This window comes from Dendrobates tinctorius, unplaced genomic scaffold (genome assembly GCF_039654945.1).
Source record: "Dendrobates tinctorius isolate UK_male_01 unplaced genomic scaffold, ASM3965494v1 ptg000140l, whole genome shotgun sequence".
Classification (NCBI taxonomy): Eukaryota; Metazoa; Chordata; class Amphibia; order Anura; family Dendrobatidae; genus Dendrobates; species Dendrobates tinctorius.
Window position 1 is genome coordinate 570,550 of NW_027361808.1, and position 26,121 is coordinate 596,670.

A 26,121-nucleotide genomic window follows, 5' to 3' on the forward strand; every position below is an offset into this window, starting at 1 on the left:
CGCTGCTGAGTGATGGCAGGAGCAATATGGAGGTATAATGCGCACAGGTTCAACTTCACCCGTAGTGCGCAGAGCGGGCTCTGTTCACACACAGATGCCGCAACACAAAAACACAAAGAGCACTGAACCTGTTAGTGTCACAGAGTTCAGTTAAAATGCACACACGGTATCTGGTCACAGGGACAGGCCCTAAGACAGAGGAGCTGCGTCCTTCTAGACCTTCCGTGTGTACGGCATCGCTACTGCGAGCGCCAAGGGAGCTGCAACTGCAGCGCGGCGTAGGACACTGCCGCTCGACGACAAGGCTGGAAGGCAAGTGCGATGTCGGACACTAGCGTAGCGGTGCGGTGAGCACAGTGGCTTAAGGCTTGCCACTGACTGGCGCTGACTACTAAACTAATTCCCTATCACCATGCTTAATATCAGAGGGAAGGGGTTTCAAAAATGAGTCAGTTACCAGAGTCATACATCCATCACCATTCACACATAGCAGTATAGTCTATACTAGCGCATGGCGGAACGGCCATGCGCGCTTTTTATAGCCATGCGGGACCTTCCAGATCTCCGAGATGGACCAATGAGATCTGGAACAGGACCTGGGCACATGACTCCCGATCTCCAATGGGAGATCGTCTCGTGAGCATGCCCAGTAGGAGCACAGAGGGACTTAGTCTCTGGAGCGGTCTGCTGCAAAGTAATCTCTGTAGTAGAAAGACAGCAGGAGACCGCAGAATGTGAGGCTCTAGATTCCTGCAGAGCAGACGCTGAAACCTGACGCCTAACATGGGGCCACTCTGGGTCCGATTTGGAGGCCAGGGTGGCTCAGCCTCCGATTTGTAGGCCAGGGTCGATCAGCCTCTGATTTGGAGGCCGGAGTGGCTCAGCCTCTGATTTGGAGCCTGGGGTCACTCAGCTTTCGATTTGGCACGCCGGCCCTTTAAGACTCATTTCGGTGCGCCGGCCCTTTAAGAATCACTTTGGCACGTTGGCCCTTTAAGAGCCAGTTTGGCTCACTGGGCTTCTAAATCCACTTTGGCGCACATTCTCTCTCAGGGGCATGCGTCATGTGATGAAGCTAGATTTGCATTTGTGCTGTGGGTTTCGCTTTAAGAGCAGAAATTATCTGGCAGAAACTGTGTCCTGGGGGGGTCATGTGAAGTTCGTAGGCGTTGGCATAGTAACTGGGTCTGCCTGCGCATATCAATGAGCTTAAATGCCATTTGAATCGCCTCAGGGCATGTTTTCCCTGTGGCAACATTTTCCCATTGAAATGCATTGAGGAAAATGTTTTTTCAAACGCAAATTACACAAAAACTAAAAATCTGAACACCACTCGTGGACGCTGACTTCGAAACGACACCTCAACGGAGTCTGTGCGTGTAGCGGTTCGGGCCGCATTAATTGCGGAAAATCAACTGAATAATAATATTAAGAAGCAGAAGAAGAATAAGTTAGCAGCGATCAGATTACAAGATAGTGCTTTCTTCAAAGCACTATAATAATAATAATAATAAGAATAAGTTAGCAGCGTTCAGATTACATGATAGAGCTTTCTTCAAAGCACTATAATAAGTTAGCAGCGTTCAGATTACACGATAGTGCTTTCTTCAAAGCACTATAATAATATTAGACACATATAGTGGCCAGTTGCAGATGCTTTCTTGTAGGAAGTGGTACTACTTATAAATAGATGAGTCTACCTATATATAGTCATGGCGCCCTTGAAATTGTTCCAGAGAATTAAGTCTCCCAAAAAATTGTTGTAATTGAGCATGTTTTGTTACACACGTTTATTTCCTTTGTGTGTATTAAAACCTCGCAATAAAACATTAAAAAAAAAAGGCAAATTGGACATAATTTCACACAAATCCCCAAAAATTGACCAAACAAAGATGTTAGCACCCTCATCTTAATATTTGGTTGCACAAGCTTTAGAATAAATAACTGCAATCAATCGCATTTGTGGAGAAACATGAGATCTTTGATTGCTCTCGTCCTCTGGCCTGAGACCGCATGGACCAGGGCTCATCCCACTGAACGCCTGCTCTCCTTTTTCCGTGGGCATAATACTACCCAGGCAACACAGGGTGATTATAAAAAGTGTGAAAATACTTTATTGAACCACCAACAGACAATAATATATAGAACAGTCCCAGCAAAATACTCAAGATGGTGCAAATTATAGAGTCTCATCCTTCTGTGACTCGCCGTGATTAGAGCACCTATGACTTCGGGGCTTCAGGGCTGATTGCTCCAATCAGTAGCACCCACAGCGAGGAGGTAACAACAAGCTTAGGAAAATGATAGTCCATTGAGGCACGTGGCCAGGTGACCAGATAATCCCAACCTAGCTTCTCTGAACGTGTTCATGGAGCCAGGTGACCGGAGGGTCCCAACCTGGTTTTCCCAAACATATCCATGGTTTCAGCGATAGGTAATGGAGTAGATCTGTATTCTTCTAGTTAGGGCCCTGATCCTGGCATCATGTATAATGTCAAATCTGTGTCCCTCTTGATGGAGCCATGGTGTCCTGGCAGCTGTCGTGTAGAGTGGTCCTGCCTGTGGTTTTGTAAAGAGTCTTCTTTCCTTCCTAGAAGGATAGAAAATCCTTTTTTATACCCACATCTGTGGTTTAGGTCATCATCCACAGGTCATGGGTGAGGTAGGATGAGATTAACGCTTATTTTTGGGTAATTAAACAATCTACAGGTCAACAAACCACACAGACCTACAAAATGGTCAATCAACATAATAACAAAACATCATCAACAAATCAACAAACATCAGGGACCCTGCTTCCCTGTCTTGCAAAGATAGCAGCCAATAGTCTATAGGAGCTGATATAAGAGACAAGCATTAGCCATTCATCATTTCAAATAAAACAATTCAATAGTGAAATGTTAACACAATAGTCTATGATTCTTGACCAACTGGAAGAAAAACACAAATTCTAGAGTCCACATGCAGAATTATGAATAATAGTCTGTCTCTTGGCATACTAATAATAGACATCAGGATAATTAAGATTAAATGCTGTGTTATAACAACTTACTATAACAATCGACAAGCTTCTTACAACTCTCAACTGGAATTTTAGACCACTCTTCTTTTGAAAACTTCTTGAGGTCTCTCATATTTGAAAGGTGTCTTCTTCCAACAGCAATTTTAAGATCTCTCCAAAGGTGTTCAATGGGATTTAGATCTGGACTTATTGCTGGCCCCTTCAGAACTCTCCAGCTTTTTTTTCCATCCATTTCTGGGTGCTTTTTAAAGTATTGGGTCATTGTGCTGCTGGAATTCCCATGACCTAAGAAGCAAACCCAGCTTTCTGACACTGGGATCTAATTTGCACCCCTTGGTAATTTTCACCCAACTGTGTGAAATGGCACAGCTTGCTTTGTTTACAACACATGGCTATAAACAACAGCAATGCATGCATGTTCAAATTCTCCAAAACAGATAATTGATAGACCTTTTATATAATGTAGTTAGCCTAAAAAGTATGATATTAGAGTGTGTTCTTAGGTATGCTGTTGGTTTCTTCTGGTTACCATCCATTCTCCCCTGACTATATAGGTTGAAGTCATTTGGATATAAAAAAAGCTGTGTTTTCTTTACAGAGATCAAAGCATGTTCAATTAACAAGAACTCACGGTGTTCTACAGTTATTGTCCAGGAAATTATAGGCTTTCTAAATTATTCAATTAATTTCAAATTTATTCGTTGCAAATAAAAATTTTCGGAAAATTTGGCAAAGTCGGTGAATTTGGATGTCAAATGCTCTTCTCATCTCTAGTTACTATAATAGCCAAAGAAAGCAACAAAATTGATAGGAAAGACAGTGACACACAAATGGATGATTGCAATCAAGGCCCTTGCCCTGAGTTCATTGTTTATATAATACATGGACGGAACAACGTGTCAAGGCAGATGAATTATGCTGGTAGAAATCTGAGCAGGAAATAACAGATGATTTCTGGGATTTACATACAGCAGCACAATGGTATGCCTGAACACAAAAATAGGATAATTTTTAGACATGCAGTGACTGACAGAAGGGGAAAGCCCAAAAACAGTCTTTTTGTTAAAATTGGTGGCATGATTTCACATATTTATATATGTTGAGGGCATTCACTTTGACATTACTAAAAGTTTGTTTACATGAGTAGATAATTGATTAAATAATGAAAGACCCACAAACAATGTTAGACAAGTGCTTATGTAGGATGGAAATCATCAATGAAATGGTTAAATAGCGATCGTTGCATTGTAACATAGAACATCGTGCATAGTGTTCATAATGACAGATAATTATCTGAAGTGATACTACTTATTATGAATACATTAATTCATAAAGTATTGAACAAAAATTTCTACACAGCCACACTGTGGCAACTGTACTAATAAAATGTAATTCATTTTCTGAAGCAAAACATTTTTGAATAATCACAAATATTTACTCATTAAGATTAGTGATGAGCGAGTATACTTGTTGCTCTGGTTTTCCCGAGCATGGGCGGGTGATCTCCGAGTATTTTGGCGTGCTTGGAGATTTAGTTTTCGACGTCTCAGCTACATGATTTGCGACTGCTAGACAGCTTGAATACATGTGAGGAATGCCTGTTTGCTAGGGAATTCCCACATGTATTCAGCCTGTCTACAAGTTGCAAATCATGCAGCTTAGTTGACGAAAACTAAATTTCCGAGCACGTCAAAATACTCGGAGATCACCCGAGCATGCTCAGGAAAACCTGAGTAACAAGTATACTCGCTCATCACTAATTAAGATGCCACTGAACTGTTTGTTTCCTTGGAACACAATCAACAGTATTAAAGACTTTAATTTCCACTCCACCTTTTTGCTGGTCAAATTGTTAAATGAGCCTACAATCTCCATTTACAATAAACAATTTTCAAAAGTTGAACGTGAATTTTTTTCTCAAATCTAAATGATTTCATACAAAGTAAACGACTGTTTTTGGACATACCGTTCAGTTGCTCAACCCATTCACATATGCTAGTTGTCATGAAAGAAGGGTCGCTAATGTTAGAATCTGACAAATGTAGCAAAGTAGCTTAAGGCTGTGTTGCATTAAAGAACTTGAAAGTTGCTAGATACAGTCAAGGTAACTGGAGAGTGTTATAGATATCTTTATAGGGCAGTTGGAGGTTTTTAAATGCTCTTGAATTGCTGTAAATCAATTCTCCACAAATCCAATTTTTCTGGGAAAGTTCAGCAATGCTAGCAAATTTGAATGTAAAAAGATTTGCATATCTCTAATTCACATGTATTCAGCCAAATGATCAGTAGTATTACCCCCTCAAAATTGAATGTTAAGCTATTTGGAACAGGTCATTTTTTTACTTTGCATGAGTTCATCAGCATTGCACTGTCAAGACATATGGCCCATGAAGCCTATCACTTTGCATATTGAACTTAACCGTGGTTGGTTCTAGACAACTTATAAAACAAATCTGTAAAAATTGGATTCACTGCTTTGTCATTCAGGTTCTTGGTGGAAGTCACTTATGAAAAATATATATCCTTTAACAAGGTGGTGCATGTTAAGTTACTCATGTGACTAAATCATAACAAATCTAACCCAACTAAGCTTAAAGGGTTATTCTCATATTATGAAATAGGTATAGTTAGTTTGACATCATGAAAATAAACAAGTTTGTAGTTGATTTTCTTTTTCTATCTGCTGTCGTTTTTCCTGCTATGAGAACTTTTGTCTTACATTGTTCTATTGTGACCAAGGGGACTGACCAACAGAGGTTGGCCAATCACGCTGTAGGTATAATCAAGTCTGAGATCTGACATATTGCAGTTTTCTGTTAGTGAACTGCCCACTCTTAAGTAAAGCAAAAGAGATATAGTGTTGTGGTACGGGTGTCCATTCAGTTAACCATTTAACAACAACGGTTTAGGGGCTTAATCCGGATTTAAAAATGGCTATCAGGAATAAGTGAATAACTGAATAGCACTCCCTTGTGGCTGAAAATTCCTCGGATTTTGGAGCCGATTGGGGCCAATAAATCCCTTAAATACCACTGTAAATCACGACAATGGAACCTAAGTAGCTAAAAGGGGGTTAAAAAAACCCTTTTACACCATCAGCCCCCCAGTGCCAATAGTTGGTGCTTTAAGCAAGGTCTAACAGGTTGAGTCAGTGAGACAATGACAGGTTTCAGGCACTGCAGTACATGAGTGCATGAAACCAAAAATTAAAGTAAAAAAATTTCATGACCCACATTGGGACTAAGTGAAAAAGTAAAAAAAAAAAAAACAAATGTGTAAAAAATAACACAAAAATTTACAAAATTATGAAAGGCCATTTCGCCACTAAGAATGCAGACTTTGTGTTAAAACAAAAATAAAAAAAAAATTATGGATTTTTTTTGGTATCACCTCGTCCAGCAAGACTCTATGAAATTGTCAATTTTTTTATTCCATACAGCGAACACCGTAAAAAAAAAAAAAAGACTAAAAATGTTGCTTTTTCATCATACTGTTACAATTTTTTTTTATAAATAGTGACTAAAAAGTCATATTTAAAAAATTGATATAAATGAAGATGGTTATAAGTTACAGCTCTCAGAATATGGCAAAGCAAAAGCAAATTCATTGTTGTAAAATATTTTTTTTAGTCTGTAAAAGTAGCAAAGCATAAAAAATATAAATCTGGTACTCATATAATCGTACCGACGCAACAAATACATCCCTCCAATCACTTTTACCAAATGGCGAAAAAAAATGTATAAAAACAGTTAGTGAATTGCTGGTTTCTATTCATTCTGCTTCTGAAAAATCTGAGTAGAAAGCATTCAAGAAATGTTATATTCCCAAAAATGGTACACTACCAAAAAAATCTTCAACTCATTGCACAATAAATAAGCCCTAAGTCCACCAAAAATACAAAAAAAGTACTGCTCTGATAATATGGCAATTAAAAAAATACTTCTTTATAAAAAAAAGCAGTTTTACTGTGTGATTGTAGTAAAACATAAAAAATTATAAAAATCTGGCATCTCTGTAATCACACCGAACCCAGAATAGAGCCATGCTATCATTAATACCACATGGTGAACCATGCAAAAATAAAAACGACAACTAGTCTTGTGCTGCTATTTGTTTATTGTACCACCCAAAAATCAGAATAAGGCTCGGGTCACATTTATCCTGTACTTTTCGCTAAACACTTATGTCGTGGTTTCCGTGTATATCCCAAAAACCTCAGTTTGGACAAACCCCCACTCACTATAATGAGGCAGATGGAGTCAGTCTGGACTCCGTCTGGTCTCTGTTTCAGCAATGTCAGTCACACGCCTACAAAAATGGATACAACCCGAACAGACACCAAACAGAGTTCAAAGTGTCTCTTACTGCCTCATTATGGCAAGTGGTTACATCGGAGTTTTCGCCTAAATCTCATTTTTGTAGGATTTACATGGAAATCCCATCATAAGTGCTCAGTAGTGTAAAACACAAGAATATGAATCCAACCTTATACTGAAAGCGATCAAAAAAATTTATATACTCCAAAATGTTACCAATAAAACCCCTAACTTACCACCCTCCACTGAGGTCCGTTATTTGTCCCTGGAAATATAGGGTTTCCTACATTACTGGTAGAACAAAAACTAATGAAAAGCGTCACGCCTCTCACCCCCTCAAATAAAATCCAGTGAAGTCTGTGGTCCTAAATCCAAATAAACCCCTTCTTCTGAGCCCCACTGTACCTAAATTGTATTTAGTGTCCACATGTTTTGCATTATTGTAGTGGGGAGAGCCAAATTAAGAATTTAGTGGGTGCGGGTTTCCAGAAGCACTACACTGTATGTGGACACAATGTTTTTGCACTAAACTGGGAGATTCAGAATGCTTCAGAAGAAAACTTGGCATGGATGTTACAAAATAGTCACTACAGCTGTAAATTAATTAAGAGATGCAATTTCTACAATGTAGTCACTTTTGGGTTTTTCTGCTGTTCTTGCATCTTAGATGCTCAGCAAATGTGTGCAAACTATTCTATCAAAATCTGTGCTCCAAAAGTCAAATAGAGCTTTCCTTCTCGGCCTCAATGTGTGGCCAAAAAGGTAGTTTCTGATGACATAAAGGTCATCATCGTGTTCGGGAGAAATTGCACAATAAATTGTGGTTTCCAGTTTCACCTTTCAACCCTTGTGTAACTGACAAATTTGCAACTAATATAAAAAATAAAATTTTTACCACAGAATTTTTACATTTCCATGTCCCATTGTTATGCACTCCTCAAAAAAATAAAGGGAACACTTAAACAACAGAATATAACTCCAAGTAAATCAAACTTCTGTGAAATCAAACTGTCCACTTAAGAAGCAACACTGATTGACAATCAATTTCACATGAAATAGACAACAGATGAAAATTATTGTCAATTATCAAGACACCCTCAATAAAGGAGTGGTTCTGCAGGTGGGGACCACAGACCATATCTCGGTACCAATGCTTTCTGGCTGATGTTTTGGTCTCTTTTGAATGTTGGTTGTGCTTTCACACTCGTGGTAGCATGAGACCAACTCTACAACCCACACAAGTGGCTCAGGTAGTGCAGCTCATCCAGGATGGCACATCGATGCAAGCTATGGCAAACAGGTTTGATGTGTCTGTGAGCATATGTCCAGAGGCTGTAGGCACTACCAGGAGACAGGCCAGTACACCAGGAGACGTGGAGGGAGCCGTAGGAGGGCAACAGCCCAGCAACAGGATCGCTACCTCTACCTTTGTGCAAGGAGGAACAGGAGGAGCACTGCCAGAGCCCTGCAAAATGACCTTCAGCCAGCCACAAACGTGCATGTGTCTGCACAAACGCTTAGAAACCAACTCCATGAGGATGTCTGAGGGTCGGACGTCCACGGATGGGGGTTGTGCTCACAGCCCAACACCGTGCAGGACGCTTGCCACTTGCTACAGAACACGCCCTGTGCTCTTCACAAATGAAAGAAGGTTCACACTGAGCACATGTGAAAGACGTGCCAGAGTCTGGAGACGCTGTGGAGAGCGATCTGCTGCCTGCAACATCCTTCAGCATGACCGGTTTGGCAGTGGGTCAGTAATAGTGTGGGGTGGCATTTGTTTGGAGGGCCGCACAGCCCTCCATGTGCTCGCCAGAGGTAGCCTGACTGCCATTAGTTACCGAGATGAGATCCTCAGACCCCTTGTGAGATGATATGCTCGTGCAGTTGGCCCTGGGTTCCTCCTAATGCAGGACAATGCCAGACCTCATGTGGCTGGAGTGCGTCAGCAGCAGTTCCTGCAAGATGAAGGCAAGCTATGGACTGTCCCGCCCGTTCCCCAGACCTGAATCCGATTGAGCACATTTTGGACATCATATTTCGCTCCATCCACCAAAGTCAGCGTTGCACCACAGACTGTCCAGGAGTTGGCGGATGCTTTAGTCCAGGTCTGGGAGGAGATCCCTCAGGAGACCATCCGCCGCTTCATCAGGGGCATGCCCAGGCGTTGTACAGTAGGGAGGTCATACAGGCACATAGAGGCCACACACACTATGCTAAGGCATCTTTTCCTTGTCATGAGGCATTTCCACTGGAGTTGGATCAGCCTGTAATTTGATTTTCCTCTTTGATTTTGAGTATCATTCCAAATTCAGACCTCCATGGGATATTCATTTTTATTTACATTGATAATTTTTATGTTTTATTGTTCTGAACACATTTCACTATGCAATGAATAACAATTTGCAACTGTAATATTTAATTCAGAGATATCTAGGATGTGGTATTTTAGTGTTCCCTATTTTTTTGAGCAGTGTTCAATTCTGTCAGGCACTATACTCATACCTCTAGATTAAATTCTTAATCAGTGGATCTTCCAATGTGGTCACTTTTGGGGGTATCTGCTGATCTGGCACCTCAGGGGCTCTGCTAATGGAGCCCACAATCTATTCAAATGGAATTTGCATTCTAAGAGTCAAGTAGCGCTCTTTCCCTTCTGATCCCTACCATGTGCTCAAACAGTAGTGTACAACCACATATGGTTCAGTACCAAGTTTGATAAAATGTGCATAGCAAATTGTCCTGTCCATTTTCTCTTAGTACCCATTTTGTGAATTAAAACTTTGAAGCTAAAGTGAAATTTTAGTGGAAAAATTAATAAATATAATTTCATAAATAAGTTTCTCATTTTCACGGCCCAAACATATAACATTTTGTGATGTAGATTGAGGGTTAAAAATGCTCACCACACCCATGGATGAATTCACTATTGGGTTCCTGATAGTGTTTAGTTTGCCAAATGGGGTCACTTGTTGGGGTTCATGCTGTTTTCGTGCTTAAGGGGCTCTGCAAATATGATATGGCGTCTGCAGTCTATTCCAGCAAAATTTATATTCAAAATTCCCATTGTTGATTCTTCCCTTCCAAGCCCTGCTGTTTATCCAAGCAGAACATTTTGACTACATGTAAGGTATCATTACACTAACAAACTGTAGGACCACTTTTACCTGTTACCTCTTGCAAAAATGAAAAAATTGAGACTATAGCAACATTTTCATGAAAAAAATTAAATTTTTCAATATGACGATCTACTGTTGTTAACTTTTTTATAGTTCCTGTGGGTTTAAAATACTCACTATATCTCTGCATAAAATCCTTGAGGGTGTAGTTTTGGGAATTGTCTGCTGATTTGGCACATTAGGTCCCCTGCAAATATGACTTTTACACTATGAGTACATGGTGAATATTTTACATCAATAATTTGTAAGAAAAAAAGAAAGTGACCAATCAGAGAAAATGTATAATAGAAAAACGTGCACCAACTCTGCATTTTTGACCCATTCCTGGTTTTTGCTTACAAATACTGATGTGAAATAATGATCAAATACCTCTAGCGTGACCATATCCTTAGGGCTCGTGCACTCAACTGATTTTCTTGCACGAGTGTTATCCGTAGTTTTCATGGATAACACTTGTACCTATGCTATCTTATGGATCTAAGCACATGTCCGATTTTTATCTGAGTGTCAGATCAGAATCGTCAATGAAAGTTTATGGGTCTGTAAAAAAAATTAGACCATACTCGTATGAGATCTGAGTGTGATTTGATTTTCAAAGACTGACAGACTGGAGGAGAGCTTTTTTCTTCTCTATATCAGAGAGAACAACTTAACAAAGATATCAGCATCATAATTAACAAAATTTATTATAATTAACAGAAAAAAATTGATACTGAAATATTGGACAAATATAAGGACTGATCGCAAAATAGCAACAGAAAACAAAGGACCCAAAAAACGATCAACAAGTCCATAGTTTATTTCAAAAAATTCTTAGAAAATTCCTTTATTTATTATAAAGATATACAGGTGAGGCAATAAGACACCTGTGAATACAGCTCTAAAACACGGGACACTAATAAAGTGACGCAATCACCTAGTAGACATACCGATAAATCATCGTACACTGATGGCTCTCATCTCTTTCCTCCCTGTGCCGCCCCGCAAAGCAGCGCATGATTTATCGGTATGTCTACTGTATTAGCTACCTATCTGCTATGCATGTTGTAACTGCATACGTTTTGGAGCTATGGATTTTGTGGATTCAGATAGGTATTAGCTTTATATACAATACCATGACATAGGATTTGTGAACTAGCCCAGTGGGGATAATTTATTAATTGTAATTTGGTATTTACCAATGATAATCTACACTCACTGGCCACTTTATTAGGTACACCATGCTAGTAACGGGTTGGACCCCCTTTTGCCTTCAGAACTGCCTCAATTCTTCGTGGCAGAGATTCAACAAGGTGCTGGAAGCATTCCTCAGAGATTTTGGACCATATTGACATGATGGCATCACACAGTTGGCGCAGATTTGTCGGCTGCACATCCCTGATGCGAATCTCCCGTTCCACCACATCCCAAAGATGCTCTATTGGATTGAGATCTGGTGACTGAGGAGGCCATTTGAGTACAGTGAACTCATTGTCATGTTCAAGAAACCAATCTGAGATGATTCGAGCTTTATGACATGGCGCATTATCCTGCTGAAAGTAGCCATCAGATGTTGGGTACATTGTGGTCATAAAGGGATGGACATGGTCAGCAACAATACTCAGGTAGGCTGTGGCGTTGCAACGATGCTCAATTGGTACCAAGGGGCCCAAAGAGTGCCAAGAAAAAATTCCCCACACCATGACACCACCACCACCAGCCTGAACCGTTGATACAAGGCAGGATGGATCCATGCTTTCATGTTGTTTACGCCAAATTCTGACCCTACCATCCGAATGTCGCAGCAGAAATCGAGACTCATCAGACCAGGCAACGTTTTTCCAATCTTCTACTGTCCAATTTCGATGAGCTTGTGCAAATTGTAGCCTCAGTTTCCTGTTCTTAGCTGAGAGGAGTGGTACCCGGTGTGGTCTTCTGCTGCTGTAGCCCATCTGCCTCAAAGTTCGACGCACTGTGCGTTCAGAGATGCTCTTCTGCCTACCTTGGTTGTAACGGGTGGCAATTTGAGTCACTGTTGCCTTTCTATCAGCTCGAACCAGTCTGCCCATTCTCCTCTGACCTCTGGCATCAACAAGGCATTTCCGGCCACAGAACTGCCGCTCACTGGATTTTTTTTCTTTTTCGGACCATTCTCTGTAAACCCTAGAGATGGTTGTGCGTGAAAATCCCAGTAGATCAGCAGTTTCTGAAATACTCAGACCAGCCCTTCTGGCACCAACAATCATGCCACATTCAAAGGCACTCAAATCACCTTTCTTCCCCATACTGATGCTCGGTTTGAACTGCAGGAGATTGTCTTGACCATGTCTACATGCCTAAATGCACTGAGTTGCCGCCATGTGATTGGCTGATTAGAAATTAAGTCTTAACACACAGTTGGACAGGTGTACCTAATAAAGTGGCCAGTGAGTGTATATATATGAGGTGATTGCGTCACTTTATGAGTGTCCCGTGTTTTAGAGCTGTATTCACACTGTGGTGTCTTATTGCCTCACCTGTATATCTTTATAATAAATAAAGGAATTTTCTAAGAATTTTTTGAAACAAACTATGGACTTGTTGATCGTTTTTTTTTGGTCCTTTGTTTTTTCTCCATATCTGAGAAAAACTGATGCCACTCTGATCAAACTCTGATCACAGTCTGATCAGAATAAACACACTGTTTTTCTCAGATGTGAAGAAAATGGTCATGTGACCCTACCTTTCAGGTGAATTCAGATGTTCATGTATCATAGTTCAGGTACAAACTGCATAGCACGGACTGGCCACTATTAAGGATCCAGCTGGACTGTCCTGTATTTGGGAAGCTGTTTCACTGGAGGTTATGGGTATTTCCTGACTCGATCTGTCTTCTCAGGACACAAATACTTCAAAAAAACAGTGGAGCATGGAACCATCAGATCCTCCTCCACCATTTAATCTATATAGACTGGAGATCCAGCCAGAACCCTGTGGTGCTTTAGGCAAAATATGAGAAAACTGAAGTATGAATAGGTCCTGCCAGGATGTTCTGTCTCTGCACAGACTGAACTGTGATGGAGACATCCAATGGCTAGCCAGCAGAGATGTGGAGTAGGACACATGCAAGGTATGTGTGCTGATGTAGCAGAGCTGTATGTATGTAGCAATGTGGCACGGGAGGGTAGTTGTGGCCAAGTTATTTAAAGGCACAGTTCACAAGCATTGTCCACTGAGCAATTGGTCAGAGAGCACCCCTGGCCCCTTGCACATAAATAGATGAGACCGACACAGCTTGTCGCCATCCATTTCTTGGATCTGTGTCAGATCTGGATTTCCTCACATTTAAACTTTTTTCCTTTTCTGCCATCGGGGTTAATGTTAGTTTTTCCCCCCGGTGGCCGCTGGTGTTACTACAACTTTAGTTAGTCTTCTGGTGAGTTTTTCCCCCGGTGGCTGCTGGTGTTACTGCATTGTGATTAATTATCCATGCAGGTGGGTGCCTCCCACCTCCCTTTATAAGTCCACCTGGTGCTGCAGATCACTGTTGGTTATATACTTGCTCTTGGGAGACCAACCAAGCTGTATTTCAGAAACTGACAGAGTTCTGTGGTGCTTCATTTGTTTGCTGTTGTCAAGTGGCTAACTCTGCTGTCCAGGAGCATTTCAGCAGAGCAAGCTAAGTATTGTTTTGTTTTACCCTGTCTGTTGAATCTTTCCTTTGGGTTTTTGGTGCAGTACACTTTCTCCCTGTCTTACCTCCTGGGGAGGGGGTTGGGGCCTTTAGCTCAGGGCTAAACAGGAGACAGGGACAGGTCGGGGACTTGGTCCTCACTACCATTAAGTGTACCCCCAAGTTAAGGAAAGTCAGGGCACCTTCTTAGCCTGAGGGGCAGTTCAGGGGCCCAGGTTCCAGGTCTCCTGTTTTTTCCCTACTGCCCCATGACACAGCTTTTCCCACAGTTTACCTTGTTCTCTCTCCCACCACCTTAGTCCAGGTGAAATAGAGTCCAATAAAGCAACTGTTGTCCAACACGGAATGACGTTTAATGAACAGGGATGAAATAGAATGAAAAGAGTACAACACTGGATTTCCTGATCTCTCCTTGCACTCTCCACAGCTGCACCCAGAGCAGCTGCAGCAGTCAAAGATCTGCAGTAGTCCACGCACTGGAATATGGGTGCTTAAAACCACTTCAGCGGTTGGCCCTTCCAGAGTCTTGGGGCCTATGTTGCAGTCCTTAGTCCTCCTTTAGTCCTTAGGGCCTTTTTAGTCTTTGGGGCCCTTTTTAGTCTTCAGTATGGAGCAACAGATCTCTCCCCTCTGGGAGTCTGGCAGTGCCCCATCTATTCAGCAGTCTGCTCTGGGCTAGCATACCCAAGCTTCTGACAGGAAGCAGTAGCTTCCCTCTCCCCTGAGGCTGCAAGTCCAGCCCACAAAGATAACCATTAGCTGTCTCTACATAACTACAATCAGCAAATTGACATCACAGATGCAAAGGTAATTAAAGGAAACATCCACAATACAAGGCATCACAAGTACAGCACAGAGATAATACTGTACATTAAGAACATAGTTATATTAGATGCACAGGGGGGCCACACTGAGAAGGAGAGGGCGCAACTGAGGGGACCGGTCACCTCCTTACATGTTCACTGTGGAGACCTCACAGTGTCTGTGTGGGACATTGTGGAGACCATGAAAATGGTGCCATATTATGCAGAATTACCAACTGGCTTCACTAGGAGCAAAATTTCACTGTGGATGCATATAGAGGAACGTGAGGTTAGGTTACTGACTTAGCATAAAAAATAAAAATTGCCACGCCACAGTAAGCGTCCCTCATTCTTATCTTTCATAGTTGGTAGGTTTGTTTAAGTAACCCTTGGCAGACAGAGGGTTACTTCGGGCATCATGGTCAATGCTCCGACTGTAAAACATGGATGGCTGAATTCCGCCTTATTCACACATTCATACCTTAAGTTCTGAAACTGCGATTTAATGAATGTCTGTAGGTCTCGTTTCCTGAACATAACATTTTCTTGACATTGAGTTCAGGCCAGGAATTTCCTCTGAGGCTGTTGAGTTCAGGCCAGGAGTCTAGCGATCAGTCCAAAAAATCACGGATCACGGTACTTGTTGGAACCCTGATATACAGTATGAATGTGTTAATTCAGCCTTAAAGGGAACCTTTCATGTGAGAAAACATTATTAACCTGCAGATAAGGAGTTAATCTGCAGGTTAATAGCATTTTGACGCTGTGCCACCATTGCACTGAAAGCCCGGCTGTCTGGAATAAATGAACTTTTCCATAGATGCGTGGCCAGTGCAACTTCAGTGACTGCTCTGTATACAGAGCACAACAAACGTGAAAAAATACTCTGCTGTAAAAAAAAATATCTAACAATAAACTACAAGTGCTAGTAAAAAGATAACAAAACAGGGTATTTAGTTGATACGTTTTTGCAAAAAATGTATAGCCGCTCTACCAAACGCCAAGGTATACCCATCAGAGCAGTCCTTACCAATGTATTTAAAACCTGACCATGTGAACAGTACCTATATGAGCAGGATTCAGAGAGGTAATGTCTGATGTGGACATGCTGTGTAAGGGCAGTTTCACACTTCCAGATAATTCCGGTACCGGAAAAACCGGTACCGGAGCTATTCGTGTCCGTGTGCATACGTATGCCATCCGTGTGACATCCGTGTGCTATCCGTATGTCCGTATGCTGTCCGTGTCCGTGTTTTTGAAAAATTATTTTCAATGTTAACCCTTTGACTTTTAAAAATGCACACGGATCGCACACGGACAGCACACGGACAGCATCCATGTGCGGTACGTGTTTACACGGACCCTTGACTTGTATGGGTCCGTGTTATCCGTGCTGTTGCACAAAAACGGACATGTCAGCGTGTTTTGCACACGGACACATGGTCCGTGAAAACACGCTGACATCTGCATAGACACATTCATTCGAATGTGTCTACGTGTGTCAGTGTCTCCGGTATGTGAGAAAACTGTCACTACACGTACCGGAGACACTGACGTGTGAAACTGCCCTAAGACGGCTTTATATGTGCATGGCCCACAAGAGAGGGGTGGAGACCTCCCAAAAACTTGCAAAAGCAAGAAACCAATTGAATACAAATGCATGGGCCATGCACATACAGTGAACAAGTCGATACAAGTCGATAAGACAGTGTTCACACCTCCAAGAGACTGAAACACAGAGAAACACTGTACAACAAACGTGAAAAAATACACTCCTGTAAAAAATATCTAACAATAAACAGCAAGTGCCAGAAAAAAGATGATAACAAATCAGGGTATTTAGCTGATACCTTTTTTTGCAAAAATTGAATACTAAGCAGCTCTACCAAACGCCAAGGTACACCCGTCAGAGCAATCCTAACCAATGTATTTAAAACCTGACCATGTGAACAGTACCTATATGAGCAGGATTCAGAGGTAATCTCTGATGTGTTTTGTTATCTTTTTACTTGCACTTACTGTTTATTGTTAGATTTTTTTTTTCAGCAGAGCATTGTTGTTGCAACCAAAAAAAACGTAATTCTGGCATTTTGAATTTTTTTCTTCTTACACCACTTAGCAATCAGGTTACTTCTTTTTTTATTTTGATAGAGCAGGCATTTCTGAACGCGGCGATACCAAATATTTGTATGTTTGATATTTTTATTGTTTTATTTTGAATGGGCTAAAAGGGGGGCGATTTAAACTTTTATTTTTTCATATTTTTTAAAACTTTTTTTTTAACTTTTGGCATGCTTTAATAGTCTCCATGGGAGACTAGAAGCTGCCATAACCTGGTTAGATCTGCTACATACAAGCGATGATCAGATCGCTTGTATGTAGCAGAATTGCTGACTTGCTATGAGCGCTGACCACTGGGCGGCGCTCATAGCAATCCAGCATTGACAACCATAGAGGTCTGAATGAGGCCTCTGGTTGTCATGTCGACCCATTGATGACCCGCGATCACGTGACGGGGTCACCGATGGGCAGAATATCCGGGGAGATTGCCGGAAGCGTGCGTTAAATGCCACTGTGAGAGTTTTACGGCTGTTCCGCGCACATGTCAGCTGTTTTTAACAGCTGACATGTGCAGGGAAGGATGTGGGCTCACCGTCAGAGACCATATCAAAGGCCGGCGTCACACTACCATAGAATACGGACAAGTGCAATGCGAGAAAACATCGCATAGCACTCGGACCAGTATTAATCTATGGGGCAGCTCACATCACCGTATTTTTTCTCAGGCGTATTCTACATACAGCATACTGCGATTTTACGCATATATTGGCCGAGTCTCGCCAATGCAATCCTATCGGTGCAAGTAAAAAAAAATCAGACACCACACGGACCATGAGAGTGCTGTCCGAGGTTTACGCAACGGTGTCCTTTGAAAAGCTCTCAATTCATGTGCATAGGTATAGGAATAGGTATATACATATAGAATACATAGATATATAGATGTCAGTTTCACGCACATATATACAGTGGGTACGCCCGTGACTGTCATTCACACCTATGGCCTTCATACACCTCCGTGCATATCCTGAGGAGACTATATAGTGACCCCTACCTGTGACATCGGTCACTGCTTCACCATTGCAATCCCAGCTACGCCTGTGACCGCAATGCATGCTCATAGCTTCAATACGCCTCCTGGGGAGAACACACATCGCCCCCTAGCTGTAACAGGGGTCTCTGTCTCACATATTCCCCTCCCCTGTTCAAACCTGTGGGGTTGAAGACTTGACACCCCATATGGGCATGAGACAGGGCATCCGCATGCCCCTGTGACATCCCCGCCCCATACTGCATTAAGAAACCAAAGTAGGGTCTGGAACCATAAATCAGCACATGCGTCCCTCCCCTTTGCATTTCTCCTCCATACTTCATCACAGGACCACCCATTATTCTCCATTGCAGATGCCACGCTCACTTTCACGTTTAACCGTAGATTTGGGCCGATTTTGGGTGGTCTCGACCTTTTTTATTTTGGGTTCAGTAACCCTGCATCTCATCCGTTTACTCCATACCCTTACCCGTGCCTCGATAACTATATCACACTGAAACGCTATGGTCCGCCTCGGCAACTCCAAGCATCCATCTTTATTACGTTGCACCCGAACCTGAGCCTCCCGAGACTGCTGTCTAGCGAGCACTCTATTTTATCCTGACCCCTGGCCACATCCTTGGCCGGTGCCAAAGGGTTCCTCATGCTCACATTCCCAGTCGCCTTCGTGACCACACACTCTTAGTTCTTCACGGCATTCTTTTTAAACCTGCAGTTTTTACAAGTTTTTCTGTGTGGGACACTGAAACTGAGCTATCCAGAACTTACCAGGGGACATTTTCAGCTCGGGGTTCAGTGGGGTCTCCATGACCTCTACTGCCACAACCTCTAGGGGAAGCCTATTGGGGTTACACTCTGTCCCTGAGTTGGCGACCCCTGTGGTAGATATCTCACCATCTTTGGGTTGTACGCCCAAAACAACAGTTTTCACTTCTCCTGCCAATACCTCTAGGAGGAGCCTATCGGGATTACACTTTGTCCCTAGATTTGCGACCCCTATGGCAGGTATCTTAACATTTTCGGGTTCTAAGCCCAGCACAACCTTCACCATGAGAGAGTTGACCCTGGTCTCCCACAGGTACCAAAACGGGCAAGTCTCTCCTCAATACAGTCCCATATGGAAGGATGTTCGCAACTCCCACCACATGTGTAATGTCCCCACATGATGTAGAAAAATTGACCTCAGCGGTCGGGTACTCCCGTATTTCCCCATGGATACCCATCACATCCACTTTCCATCCTTTGGGGTTGTCCCGGCAACAAGGGACCCATGAACCAAAGTCACTCTGCTCCCAGAGTCCAGGAGAGCCTCTGTGCGACACCCACTCACAAGTACCTGGCACAGTCGAGGTTTCCTGCCGGCAGTGCCCATAGTGGTGGCACAGACAGGCTGGGCATACATAGATACATGGTGAGTATCCCCGCAGTCCATGGGCTCAGATGTCACAGAACAGTTACTAGCCCCATGTCCAGGCTCTGTTACCATGTCCTGAGTGGGTTTATACTGCTCAATCAATTCTACCAGCAGGTCCAGGTTGCCTAGGTCCCTTTGCCTGACCCAATGCTGTATGGCAGCCGGCAGAGCCTGCACCATCTGATCAACCACATCTCCATCTCCACCTTCTCGATCAGGAAAAAAAAAACAGGCTGGAGCCACTCCTCCACCAACTGCAACAAGTCATTTGCCTGAGACGTTGTGGACCGAGACTCTATACATAGGTCCACTGGTACACACAATGATCATCCCTTAACTTTGGGGTCTCTTCATGACTCTGCTGATCGCCCCTCACCTTAGGGGTCTCCTCTTTACACCGCTGAATGTTCCTCCATTTCTCCAGCAGAATTGCACAACGATCTGCAGCACTCTCTGGGGTACGCCTCAGTTCACACTGTCCACATTCTTTCCACCATATGTAAGGCAACGGTAGCACTTTACGCAGTGAAGAGACAGTGACCCACAAAGTTCAAACACAAAAGTCTATTTAATGTGCTTCTTCACAGCCTTAAAAGTCCAATCCACACAAATGCGTATAACTTCAGTGCATATAACTTCAGTGCATATTATCAGTGTTCAATTCACACTCGTTCATAGCATTACATAGTGCACGGCTTGGTATCACAGTCCCTAAACATGCTGGACTTCACCTTGTCCATTTTCCTTGGGTGAGTGCACGCCGTGCCAATGTCTCTCACTTACAGCCTCCTTTAGTCTGCAGTCACGTCACATGCTAGTCCACCTCTAACTAGTTCACCTGGGAGTCCTGCTGTATCACAGTCTCTCCTCACAGTCATACACAGACCTTGACATCGACCAGTCTGCAGCTGTGATGCACACCAGTCCTCCTTCGGGCACAGGAACCGTCTTCCTCCGGTTCACCTCTGAGTACAAGACATCCAAATTCAATTCCAGTCACCATGGATGGCAGCACCACTGTGTACGCTGTGGGTTGCCAGGCGTCACTCTGGCCCTGACACACCTGAGACTCCTCAGACTCACTCAGACCTCATTAACCCTTTCCTGCAGGGTTTTTAACACAGCAACCTGTGGCTTTCAGCCACCTAGAAAACCTGGGTCCGGAATGGAACACACCGCAATAGTATCATACTGCAATGTGTTTCAAACACAACATCCAGAGCAGGTTTTCCAAACCCCTGCCTTGGACACTAACATGTCCAAGACTAACACTTACTTTTATTATCAGTCTGCATTGCAATCACAGCTACACTCGTGACTGCCATGCACACCTATGGCCTTCATACACCTCCGTGCATATCCTGGGGAGACTACACAGTGACCCCTACCTGTTACATCAGTCACTGCTTCACCATTGCAATCCCAGCTACACCTGTGACCGCAATACATTTCCATAGCCTCAATATGCCTCCGTGCATATCCTGGGAAGAAAACACAGCCCCCTAACTGTAACAAGGGTCACTGCCTCACAATATATATGTCAGTGATGCATACATATATATTTATGTATTTATATTGCATAGATATATAGAAGAAAAGCCGGTAATCCATCTGCCAGGTTCTGTAAAATCACTGCAGGAACCGACAGGATAGAAGAAATTTATTACATAAGTAAATACAAAAAGAATAGTTAGATATAGAGATGTCTGTGACAAATACAATTAGTACAGAGCAAATTACACATATATTTGTGTGTTTTGAAGAATATTTTGTTTTAAAACAATGTGTAAAAGACGGAGAATTGCTGTATGTAAAAGCTCATGTTAAAATCGCATTGCAATCGGATAGCAATCGCAATGCATTCGGATGTAAATCGGATGCCAGGTGTGAGAATTCGAATTGCATTCGCATGACACTCGCATTACAATCCTGCAATTCTCATCAGGGAGATTCGGACTGATTTTCCATACGGCAAGTGTGACATTGGCCAAAGGAGGAGACACAACATGCTCTGTACTAGTACGGTGCATGTCGTGAAGGGGTTAAACAATCTTAGTTGCAGCCTGTGTGCTCTCAAATGTCAGAGTAGTTCATATCAATAGCAGAGAGTACCTGCATCAGTCTGCTATTTGCATTGGCACAGCGAGCTGCCCAGAGCCAGGCAATTTCTAAATTTGTGAATGTGACTTGCAGACGTTTTACAATGCTTATAGAAATATGGCTTAAAAAAGACTTGTAGATAGAGTTGCCCTCCGACCCACAATAAGTAGAATAACCCTCTAACGACCCTTTAATAACTAGTTAGAAATGTATGTTGTCAGTTAACTTTATCTGCATTTATCTTTTTGTATCTTCATTTAAGCGCACCTGTTCTATAGGTGCTGATGAGTGATGGGAGAATTGCTTCAGGTCCATCAGCCTGGTCAGTTACAGTAACTCTCACTGTTGGACAGGAAGCTTGCAAATCTCATTACTTGATGAACCAGAGATCTGCAAATCAATTCTCCCATCTCTAGTGCTGATCATTCATTTCAACTGTTTCTTCTTTTTTGCAGTTTCTAAGAGTGGACCAAGACAAAGACAAGGAATGTAATTTGGAATGTGCAGGTACTCCTAAACTTCTGTGTGCTTCTGATGGAAGAACATTCCTTTCAAGGTGTGAATTTCAACGAGCTAAGTGTAAAGATTCTCAGCTGGAGATTGCATATAGAGGAAACTGTAAAGGTAAAAATAATTTTTAAAATAAATACATTAAGGTCACTTTTACATGGCAGTATTTCTGACAATAGTATACCTCAGTATTTGCATAGATTGAGTCAAGAATCTAGAAGAGGTGGAAATCCATTATACTTATATATCTGTATAGGTTCCACTCATGCTTTTAGAGAGCAATGACCTAAATCATGCTCTGTGAATACTGACTAATTTTTCATGTTTTATTTGTACAAATTGGATTTTTCGCTAAAATAAGTTGTTTGTCTCATTACTAATTATTACTGACTAATTACTACATTTGCAATAAAGTTCCTTGCTAAATGTTAATAATAAATAATCTGAATGTTAAAACCAAAGAAATGAAACCTTAGTTTACGGTAATCCAGAAGCAGAAGGTTTATGTAAGACTTCCACTTCTGGATTAGACTAAGGTTTCATTTCTTTTTGTTTTAACATTCAGAGAATTTTTTTTAGTCAACATTTAGCAAGGATTTTAATGTAAATGTAGTAATTAGTCATTTGGATGCAGAAAACGGGACATTGTCTGGTAGTCAGAAATTTGATGACTCATTTTTTATACTATTTTTTTTCTGATCTTTTAATTAAAGCTCCTCTTCCATTCAGCATACATTTGGTCGGTTATTGTAGGGATACAGGCCAGAATTAGGGCAGGATTTCTCTCACAACAGTGGATAGGCAGAAGGCCAGGGCAGAAGGTTCTTTAAAGGTACTGTCACACTTAGCGATGTACCAGCGATCCCGACCAGCGATATGACGCGGTCAGGATCGCTGGTGCGTCGCTAAGTGGTCGCTAGTGAGCTGCCACACAGGCAGATCTCACCAGCGACATCGCTGGGGTCGGGGGTCGCTACTTACCTGTCACACTAGGTGATCCTGATGTCCTCCCGCCCGGCTCCACGCTCGTCGCTCGTCTCTCCACAGGAAGCTGACGACGAGAAACGGTCCAGGATGTTCTCGCGCGATCAGCGATAACCAGCGGGGGAGTGGGTCGTAGGTTAGTATCACACACAGCGATATTGATAGCAATATCGCTATAACGTCACAAGTTATAGTGATATTGTTAGCGATATCGCTTAGGCTAGTTTCACACTTGCTTTTTTTTGCAGCGCGTTTTTCCCGCAAAAAAACGCATTGAAAAAACGCATACATAAGCATACAACTGCTGCGTTTTTTTCAAGCATTTTTATGAGCATGCATGAAAAAAACGCAGCGTTTTTATGCGTTTGTATGCGTTTTTAGCGCGTTTTTACCGCGTTTGCGTTTTTTTCCAACATTTTTAGGTGGCCCCTCACACTACCCAAACCATGACTTTACTAACCCTAACCCTGACCCTAACCCTAACCCTAACCCTAACCCTGACCCTAACCCTAACCCTAACCCTAACCCTGACCCTAACCCTTAACAAAACCATACTTAACCCTAATCCTGACCCTAACCATGACCCTAATCCTTAACAAAACCATACTTAACCCTAACCCTGACCCTAACCCTAACCCTAACCCTGACCCTGACCATAACCCTAACCCTAAACCCCCTTAACTAACCCTAACTCTAACCCAAACCCCTAAATTCCATGGTTTAAAAAAAAAAACGCATATGCAAAAAAACGCATACATGAGCATGCCAGTGCGCACATATGCGCATCCATAGGCTATAATGGCCATTTTTAGCGCAAAACGTGCGCATATGTGCGCATGCGCTTTTTTGCAGGGCCAAAAAATGCAACATGCTGCATCTGGAAAATCCAATCGCACACCCCAAAAAAACGCAGCGCATGAAAATCGCATACATGCGCTGACCAGTGCGCAGGTATGCGCACCCATGTTAAATATAGGGGAAAAAACGCATGCGCAGGTGTGCGTTTTTTTCCAGCGCTAAAAAACGCAAATGTGAAACCAGCCTTAGTGTGACAGGCCCTTTAGAATAACATTGCTTGCTCCAAGCAAATCTGATTTTAATTGTGTACTTTCCCTATTACCGTATTTGTTTGGTATTATTTAAAGTGGTTTGCCCCTTTATACAGTGCTCAGCATAAATTAGTACAACCCCTTTGAAAAGTAACATTTTAATAATTATCTCATTGAACGAAAGAATAATTTCCAACATTTTGACAAGACTCAGGTTCATAGAGCATTTTTTAACCAATAACTTGAAAATAAGGTTAATAATACAACATCAATTAAAATCTTCAGCTTTACTAAAATTAGTTGATGCAGAAATGAATACAGCCCACATATAAAACCTACGACATCTAGTATTTTGTATGACCACTATGGAGACACAGGGTCAGTAGGTGCTCTCCTCAGCTGCCTTGGCTGTCTTTAGAAAGACTGCATGGACCAGGGCTCATACCACAGAATTCTCGCTCTCCCTTCCCGTGGACTGAACACTACTCAGACAACACAGGGTGAGGGTAAAATAGCATTGCAATAATTTATTGAACAACCAACAAACAAAAGCATATAGAATAGCATATAGAACAGCAAAATACCCAAGATGGTGCAAATTACAGAGTCTCACCCTTAGGCTGGGGTCACACTAACCAACTAGAAATACGGTCCGTATTTTACATGCATAATACGGAGAAATGTCCCCTAAATAGTGCTCCGTATGTCATCCGTAATCAAGGTGTGGTTGCGTATTTTGCACATGTTAGCATCTGTATGTCATCCGTATGGCATTCGTATGCTGAGATTTTCTCGCAGGCTTGCAAAATGGACATATAATGGATCCCTATGACAGGGTAAAACCCAAACGAAAGAATAGATATATACACATAGAATACATATATATATATATACATGTCATTGAGACACATATATACAGTCATATGTAAAAGTTTGGGCACCCCTATTAATGTTAACCTTTTTTCTTTATAACAATTTTGGTTTTTGCAACAGCTATTTCAGTTTCATATATCTAATAACTGATGGACTCAGTTATATTTCTGGATTCAAATGAGGTTTATTGTACTAACAGAAAATGTGCAATCTGCATTTAAACAAAATTTGACCGGTGCAAAAGTATGGGCACCCTTATCATTTTCTTGATTTGAACACTCCTAACTACTTTTTACTGACTTCCTGAAGCACTAAATTGGTTTTGTAACCTCATTGAGCTTTGAACTTCATAGCCAGGTGTATCAAATCATGAGAAAAGGTATTTAAAGTGGCCACTTGCAAGTAGTTCTCCTATTTGATTCTCCTATGAAGAGTGGCATCATGGGCTCCTCAAAACAACTCTCAAATGATCTGAAAACAAAGATTATTCAACATAGCTTTTCAGGGGAAGGATACAAAAAGTTGTCTCAGAGATTTAACCTGTCAGTTTCCACTGTGAGGAACATAGTAAGGAAATGGAAGAACACAGGTACAGTTCTTGTTAAGCCCAGAAGTGGCAGGCCAAGAAAAATATCAGAAAGGCAGAGAAGAAGAATGGTGAGAACAGTCAAGGACAATCCACAGACCACCTCCAAAGACCTACAGCATCATCTTGCTGCAGATGGTGTCACTGTGAATCGGTCAACAATACAGCGCATGCATAACGCCTTTTTGTATGACCAAACAACTCAATCTTTGTTTCATCAGTCCACAGGACCTTCTTCCAAAATGTAACTGGCTTGTCCTAATGTGCTTTTGCATACCTCAGGCGACTCTGTTTGTGGCGTGCTTGCACAAACGGCTTCTTTCGCATCACTCTCCCATACAGCTTCTCCTTGTGCAAAGTGCGCTGTATTGTTGACCAATGCACAGTGACACCATCTGCAGCAAGATGATGCTGCAGGTCTTTGGAGGTGGTCTGTGGATTGTCCTTGACTGTTCTCACCATTCTTCTTCTCTGCCTTTCTGATATTTTTCTTGGCCTGCCACTTCTGGGCTTAACAAGAACTG

General features: G+C 42.1%; 1 protein-coding gene across 1 annotated transcript in view; it reads left to right on the top strand.

The window, feature by feature from the left end:
* The window catches only part of SMOC2 (SPARC related modular calcium binding 2), a 792,053-nt gene that overhangs the window by 154,808 nt on the left and 611,124 nt on the right, over window positions 1-26,121 (top strand). The window contains exon 2 of the mRNA XM_073545093.1: window positions 22,051-22,219. Coding sequence (XP_073401194.1) covers window positions 22,051-22,219 — 169 coding nt within the window. The remainder of the gene's footprint in view (window positions 1-22,050; window positions 22,220-26,121) is intronic.